We start from the raw sequence: 7,802 nt of genomic DNA, 5'->3' as shown, positions 1-7,802 counted from the left end.
ACAACCTCTCACTGTATTCAGATTACAACCTCACTGTATTCAGATTACAACCTCACTGTATTCAGATTACAACCTCTCCTTTTATTCAGATTACAATCTCTCACTGTATTCAGATTACAACCTCTCACTGTATTCAGATTACAACCTCTCCTTTTATTCAGATTACAACCTCTCCTTTATTCAGATTACAACCTCTCCTTTTATTCAGATTACAACCTCTCACTGTATTCAGATTACAATCTCTCACTGTATTCAGATTACAACCTCTCACTGTATTCAGATTACAACCTCTCCTTTTATTCAGATTACAACCTCTCCTTTATTCAGATTACAAGCTCTCCCTTTGTTCAGATTACAACCTCTCACTGTATTCAGATTACAACCTCTCACTATATTCAGATTACAACCTCTCACTGTATTCAGATTACAACCTCTCACTGTATTCAGATTACAACCTCTCCTTTTATTCAGATTACAACCTCTCCTTTTATTCAGATTACAACCTCTCACTGTATTCAGATTACAACCTCTCACTGTATTCAGATTACAACCTCTCCTTTTATTCAGATTACAACCTCTCCCTTTATTCAGATTACAACCTCTCACTATACTCAGATTACAACCTCTCACTATACTCAGATTACAACCTCTCACTATATTCAGATTACAACCTCTCACTTTTTTGCAATTTCAGTTTAATCCACCAGAAAATACAAATATTATCAAACTCAAACTAATTGATAAAAAAAAACTATTTTTGCGATAAAAATAAAAGGCCTAATCTTTGTAAATGTTATCACAAATGGGACTGGTGGAGTTATCTCACACATGCAGCTAACACAGACATATGGAAATGTCTGCTCTACCCAATATCACAACCAACTAAGTGCAGCATTTCCACAAAAATGGAAGACGCAAGTGGAAGGGGGAAAAAGTAAGGAACGTGTCTGTTGGCCCATTAAAGACCACAATTGGTTAAAGAAAATTGTGATACATTAAAAAGTATACCAGTTTCATTTAAGTACCAACATTTTTTGCAGCTGTGCCATATATAGTTGGTAAGAGATTTTTGATGTACTGATTCTATGGCACATGGTTTATGAACAAAATGACACCATATTCAAAACATGAAATTCGGAAGATTTCAAGAACGTTGAAAGTTAACTCAAGTGCAGTCGCAAAAACCATCAAGCGCTATGAGGAAACTGGCTCCCATGAGGACCTCCACAGGAATGGAAGACCCAGAGTTACCTCTGCTGCAGAGGATAAGTTCATTAGAGTTACCAGCCTCAGAAATTGCAGCCCAAATAAATGCTTCAGAGTTCAGGTAACAGACACATCTCAACATCAACTGTTCAATGACTGTGAATCAGGCCTTCATGGTCAAATTGCTGCAAAGAAACCACTACTAAAGGACACCAATAAGAAGAGACTGGCTTGGGCCAAGAAACACAAGCAATGGACATTAGACCGGTGGAAATCTGTCCTCTGATTTTAAGATTTTTGGTTCCAACCACCATGTCTTTGTGAGACGCAGAGTAGGTGAACAGGTGACCTCAGCATGTGTTTTCCCCACCTTACAGCATAGAGGTGTGATGGTGTGGGGGTGCTTTGCTGGTGAAACTGATTTATTTAGAATTCAAGGCACACTTAACCAGCATTGCTACCACATCATTCTGCAGCGATACGCCATCCCATCTGCTTTGGGCTTAGTGGGACTATCATTTGTTTTTCAACAGGACAATGACCCTCCAGAATGTATAAGGACTATTTGACCAAGAAGGAGATTGATGAAGTGCTGCATCAGATGCCCTGGCCTCCACAATCATCCGGCCTCAACCAAATTGAGATGGTTTGGGGTGAGTTGTACCGCAGAGTGAAGGAAAAGCAGCAAACAAGTGCTCAGCATATGTGGGAACTCTTTCAAGACTGTTGGAAAAGCGTTTCAGGGTGAAGCTGGTTGAGAGAATGTAATGCTGTCATCAAGGCAAAGAGTGGCTACTTTGATGAATTTAAAATATATTTTGAATAGTAACTTTTTGTTACTACATGATTCCATATGTGTTATTTCACAAGCTATGTTCATAGTTCCTTTCTATGTTGGGTAGATTACTTTCTAAATATAATCCGTTAGTTAACTACCAAAATTGTAATAACTAATGTGATTTTGGGCTTTACCCAAACGCAGTAATTTGATTACCTCGTTACTTTCGTATGATATAAAAAGGATCCATCAAACACATTCGATGTGTCATCATATTGGTCTCTGCCTTGTGGTCAGACTCGCTCAGGTGGAACACACTATAAAACGTGTGCTTTTTTTCCAATGCTGAATTGAATGTTACAGGAAACAGAAAGGTGTCGATTTTTTTTCTTTTTTTCACAAACATCCTTTCGGAATTTAAAAGTAATTATATAGTTTTCAAAAGTATCTATAATCCAATTACTTTTTACTTGTAACGTAATTGATTTGTCATCAAACACTAAACCCAACCCTGGTTCCTTCTATGTTTCTGGGTTTAATATAATGAGTTTGCAAATTCCCAAGTAAAAGGTCCAAATGTTGTTGTTGACTTGATCTTTATTTGATTAGGCCTTTTTTCCATTTATAAAAAATGTTAGAAAAATGACATTTGTCTTTCAAAACCACATGATGTACGGTGCACCAAAAATAGACAGAAATAACATGACCCTTAGCTTCAACAAACAATCCAAGACCTTGTTCAGAAAGTAACAAAGTGTTGTCACGATGTCTGTTGGAGAAAACACCAGAAACGAACGTCGGCCATGTGCACTAAATGATGTGCCGTGTGTCGATGAACAGTGGCAATTCAACAGAATCGTTGGGAAAAATGGGGGCCGATCTGATTCGTCAACAGGTGATCTGTGGTCCGCTGCCATTCGTCAACACCCAACAGGTGATCTGTGGCCCCCGCTGCCATTCGTCAACACGTGATCTGTGGTCCGCTGCCATTCGTCAACACCCAACAGGTGATCTGTAAACCACCTGCAGCGTTTAGCCGTCCGGTGTTTTCTTCTTAAGGTTCCGTTATTCTGCTGGTGGAGGTGGGTCTAGACGAGGCAGCACCGGGAGGATCAGGTTCCCGAAGGACGAGTCTTGAGTGATGAAGAATCCAGAAGAGTGAGCATGGGCATGCTACAAACAGAAGATAAAGGAAAGATTAGCTGTGTTTTCCACAAGTTCACAGAGTAGAAAGTGACCTCTATGGTTAGATTGTGTTTGACAAAGAAGCTCTAATTTTGTGGCCTCTGGTACATTCTGGCCTTGATTCCATCTGAATACACAGACAAATGATAGAATACTTTATCAAGTTTACCTCCCAGATTAGAACATTTGTTGTGTAAAAAAAGAACATTCTTATTTTCAATGACGGCCTGGGTTAACTGCCTGTTCAGGGGCAGAAGGACAGATTTGTACCTTGTCAGCTCAGGGATTCAATCTTGCAACCTTACGGTTAACTAGTCCAACGCTCTAACCACCTGCCTCACGAGGAGACTGCCTGTTACGCGAATGCAGTAAGAAGCCAAGGTAAGTTGCTAGCTAACATTAAACTTAATCATAATCACTAGTTAACTACACATGGTTGATGATATTACTAGTTTATCTAGCGTGTCCTGCGTTGCACATAATCGATGCAGTGTGCATTCGTGAAAAAGGACTGTCGTTGCTCCAACGTGTACCTAACCATGAACATCAATGCCTTTCTTAAAATCAATACACAAGTATATATTTTTAAACCTGCATATTGAGCTAAAAGAAATCCAGGTTAGCAGGCAATATTAACCAGGTGAAATTGTGTCACTTCTCTTGCGTTCATTGCACGCAGAGTCAGGGTATATGCAACAGTTTGGGCCGCCTGGCTCATTGCGAACTAATTTGCCAGAATTGTACATAATTATGACATAACATTGAAGGTTGTGCAATGTAACAGGAATATTTAGACTTATGGATGCCACCCGTTAGATAAAATACGGAACGGTTCCGTATTTCACTGATAGAATAAATAAATAAAGAATAAACGTTTTGTTTTTGAGATGATAGTTTCTGGATTCGACCATATTAATGACCAAAGGCTCGTATTTCTGTGTGTTATTATGTTATAATTAAGTCTATGATTTGATAGAGCAGTCTGACTGAGCGGTGGTAGGCAGCAGCAGGCTCATAAGCATTCATTCAAACAGCACTTTACTGCGTTTGCCAGCAGCTCTTCGCAAGCACAGCGCTGTTTATGACTTCAAGCCTATCAACTCCTGAGATGAGGCTGGTGTAACCGATGTGATGTGAAATGGCTAGCTAGTTAGCGGGGTGCGCGCTAATAGCGTTTCAAATGTCACTCGCTCTGAGACTTGGAGTAGGTATCCCCCATTCCCTTTCCAACTGACTAGGTATCCCCCTTTCCAACTGACTAGGTATCCCCCTTTCCCTTTCCAACTGACTAGGTATCCCCCTTTCCAACTGACGAGATATCCCCCTTTCCAACTGACTAGGTATCCCCCTTTCCAACTGACGAGGTATCCCCCTTTCCAACTGACTAGGTATCCCCCTTTCCAACTGACTAGATATCCCCCTTTCCAACTGACTAGATATCCCCCTTTCCAACTGACTAGATATCCCCCTTTCCAACTGACTAGATATCCCCTTTCCCTTTCCAACTGACTAGATATCCCCTTTCCCTTTCCAACTGACTAGGTATCCCCCTTTCCAACTGACTAGATATCCCCCTTTCCAACTGACTAGGTATCCCCCTTTCCCTTTCCAACTGACTAGGTATCCCCCTTTCCAACTGACTAGGTATCCCCCTTTCCAACTGACTAGATATCCCCCTTTCCAACTGACTAGGTATCCCCCTTTCCAACTGACTAGATATCCCCCTTTCCCTTTCCAACTGACTAGGTATCCCCCTTTCCAACTGACTAGGTATCCCCCTTTCCAACTGACTAGATATCCCCCTTTCCAACTGACCCCCCTTTCCAACTGACTAGATATCCCCCTTTCCCTTTCCAACTGACTAGATATCCCCCTTTCCAACTGACTAGATATCCCCCCGGCCCTTTCCAACTGACTAGATATCCCCCTTTCCAACTGACTAGATATCCCCCTTTCCAACTGACTAGATATCCCCCTTTCCCTTTCCAACTGACTATATCCCCCTTTCCCTTTCCAACTGACTAGATATCCCCCTTTCCCTTTCCAACTGACTAGATATCCCCCTTTCCCTTTCCAACTGACTAGATATCCCCCTTTCCAACTGACTAGATATCCCCCTTTCCAACTGACTAGATATCCCCCTTTCCAACTGACTAGATATCCCCCTTTCCAACTGACTAGATATCCCCTTTCCAACTGACTAGATATCCCCCTTTCCCTTTCCAACTGACTAGGTATCCCCCTTTCCAACTGACTAGATATCCCCCTTTCCCTTTCCAACTGACTAGATATCCCCCTTTCCAACTGACTAGATATCCCCCTTTCCAACTGACTAGATATCCCCCTTTCCCTTTCCAACTGACTAGATATCCCCCTTTCCAACTGACTAGATATCCCCCTTTCCCTTTCCAACTGACTAGATATCCCCTTTCCCTTTCCAACTGACTAGATATCCCCCTTTCCAACTGACTAGATATCCCCCTTTCCCTTTCCAACTGACTAGATATCCCCCTTTCCAACTGACTAGATATCCCCCTTTCCCTTTCCAACTGACTAGGTATCCCCCTTTCCCATTACAACTGACTAGATATCCCCTTTCCCTTTCCAACTGACTAGGTATCCCCCTTTCCCTTTACAACTGACTAGATATCCCCCTTTCCAACTGACTAGATATCCCCCTTTCCAACTGACTAGGTATCCCCCTTTCCAACTGACTAGATATCCCCCTTTCCAACTGACTAGATATCCCCCTTTCAACTGACTAGATATCCCCCTTTCCAACTGACTAGATATCCCCCTTTCCAACTGACTAGATATCCCCCTTTCCAACTGACTAGGTATCCCCCTTTCCAACTGACTAGGTATCCCCCTTTCCAACTGACTAGGTATCCCACTTTCCTCTTTGATTACATTAAGATAGTCACTTTTCATTTTTTTGTCTTGGGAATATTTGGGAACAGATTTTCTACATTAAACTCATTCTTTGCTTTATTCCTAGTAGTTGTTGTCTTTTTTAAACCGAAAAATAAAAATCACTCGTGGGCCACATGTTGCCGACCCCTGCCTTTCTGTATTGATAGAGATCATGCAGAATGGCTCTGGGGCCACCTATGACCCTCCTAAAAAAACTTCTGAAATGCATCCTTCCATCCTCGAAGAAATCCCAGATCTCAATTGGTCGGTTTAGGTAACACCTCGCTCACACCCGTCCAATCACTTATAGATCTATGCTTACCCCCAGATGAAACAAGGAGGGAGGGGTGCATTTCTGAAATTTTAGAATGAGGTCAAGGCCTTACCTGCAGAGCTGCTTTCTGCTGGGCAGCGATGTGCTGCTGCTCCGCGTGGTCTCTGAAGTCTTTATTCAGAGCTGGTCTGGAGAGAGGGATGCTGTTGGCGAGAGGGATGAAGGGATATGGGTCAGGGGCTGCACTGGGGTCTACGTCCCAAACAACACCCTATATAAATGCAATACTTTTGACCAGGGCTCTGTTCAAAAGTAGTTCACTATAAGGGACGCAGACAAAGTTTGTCACACACACACACACCTGGCTCCTGGGTTATTCATGGAGGAGTTCTGTATCAAGCGTCTCTTCTCCTTGTCCAATTCAGCCAAAATGGCAACACGGTTCTTGTTCTGGAATCCTGAGTAGAGGAAATAAATACTGATTAGCAACAAAATAATATTATAGAAATGCAGTATCAGCACAAATAAAGCCAACTTAGCTGTAGTCCAGTGCTACTTGAAGAAGACTCGCCATCAGCAAGCAGCAGAAAACACCCTGGCTCAGAGCTACCTACTAGCTATCCTACCCGGCCTTCTGCTACTTGACTTACCCGCTCCAGGTGCAGGCGAGGCCATGTCAGAGAAAGTGACTGCAGCCTAAACAACACAAAAGATAGAGAGAGCGCTGTGCTAGCTAGTTAGCATTAGCACTGGGACAAATCGACCAAGGATAAGCAGATGTTCACCGGTCGTTCAAATAGCTACATAACTATTACAAAGAATAGAATGCTTGAGTTCTACGTAAAATATATATATTTTTGTTGCTATATACAGAAACAAAGCCGCTAAAACATAACTACGTTTTACTTCTCTGTTGAACTCGTGTATCAACAAAAAAAAGTAACGTGACCACTTCAACTAAGGGCGCGTTCGAGCGGATCGTTTTTGTCAAGTTGGGGACTATCGATCAAATCAAGGTTTATTTGGTCGAGTACACAGATCTGCAGGCGCAGCGAAACGTTTGCTCCTTCTTCTTCGTCTTCTTCTTCTTTGTGATTGGGTTGGCGGATCGCATCCAACTTTTAAGATCCATACAACGCCACCTATTGTACTGGAGTGTGAGGCCGGTGACTGCCGACCTATATTAAATTATCTTCATTAGTCCTGTTCCTCTAAGAAAGTGAAATAGAGCCTTAGACACCACTTCCCTTCCCCTTTCCCCCACTAATCCACCCAAACCCCAACCCCCGTCCAGCCTCTCTAACCCTTTCACACAATCTCTCCCTATCTACGTTATACAGTTCACAAAATATAAAACACACGTTCCACCATTTCTGCCGCTAAACACTCATCACACAGACCCGTTTCATTTCTCCCTATCATCCACAATGTGGCATTCAAACCCGT

General features: G+C 42.3%; 1 protein-coding gene across 1 annotated transcript; it reads right to left on the bottom strand.

Moving 5' to 3' along the window:
• Positions 1–2,563: 2,563 nt before the first annotated feature.
• On the bottom strand, positions 2,564–7,440 carry inip (ints3 and nabp interacting protein). Its single transcript, XM_064943630.1, has 4 exons — positions 7,007–7,440; positions 6,718–6,814; positions 6,469–6,559; positions 2,564–3,157 (listed from the first exon to the last, which is right to left on the bottom strand). The coding sequence occupies exons 1-4, from the start codon at positions 7,029–7,031 to the stop codon at positions 3,050–3,052; spliced, it is 321 nt and encodes a 106-aa protein (XP_064799702.1). The 5' UTR covers positions 7,032–7,440; the 3' UTR covers positions 2,564–3,049.
• Between the last annotated feature and the right edge of the window lie 362 nt (positions 7,441–7,802).

This window comes from Oncorhynchus masou, chromosome 28, assembly GCF_036934945.1.
Source record: "Oncorhynchus masou masou isolate Uvic2021 chromosome 28, UVic_Omas_1.1, whole genome shotgun sequence".
Taxonomy (NCBI): Eukaryota; Metazoa; Chordata; class Actinopteri; order Salmoniformes; family Salmonidae; genus Oncorhynchus; species Oncorhynchus masou.
The sequence above is the reverse complement of the archived record's forward strand: the minus strand, read 5'-3'. Positions and strand labels throughout refer to the sequence as shown.

Coding starts and splice junctions, on each gene's coding strand:
- inip (XM_064943630.1), bottom strand. CDS start 7,031: ATGGCCTCGCCTGCACCTGGAGCGG. Junction 6,815..7,006: donor CTCGCCTGCACCTGGAGCGG/GTAAGTCAAGTA, acceptor TCCTCTACTCAG/GATTCCAGAACAAGAACCGT. Junction 3,158..6,468: donor AGCAGAAAGCAGCTCTGCAG/GTAAGGCCTTGA, acceptor TTCTGTTTGTAG/CATGCCCATGCTCACTCTTC.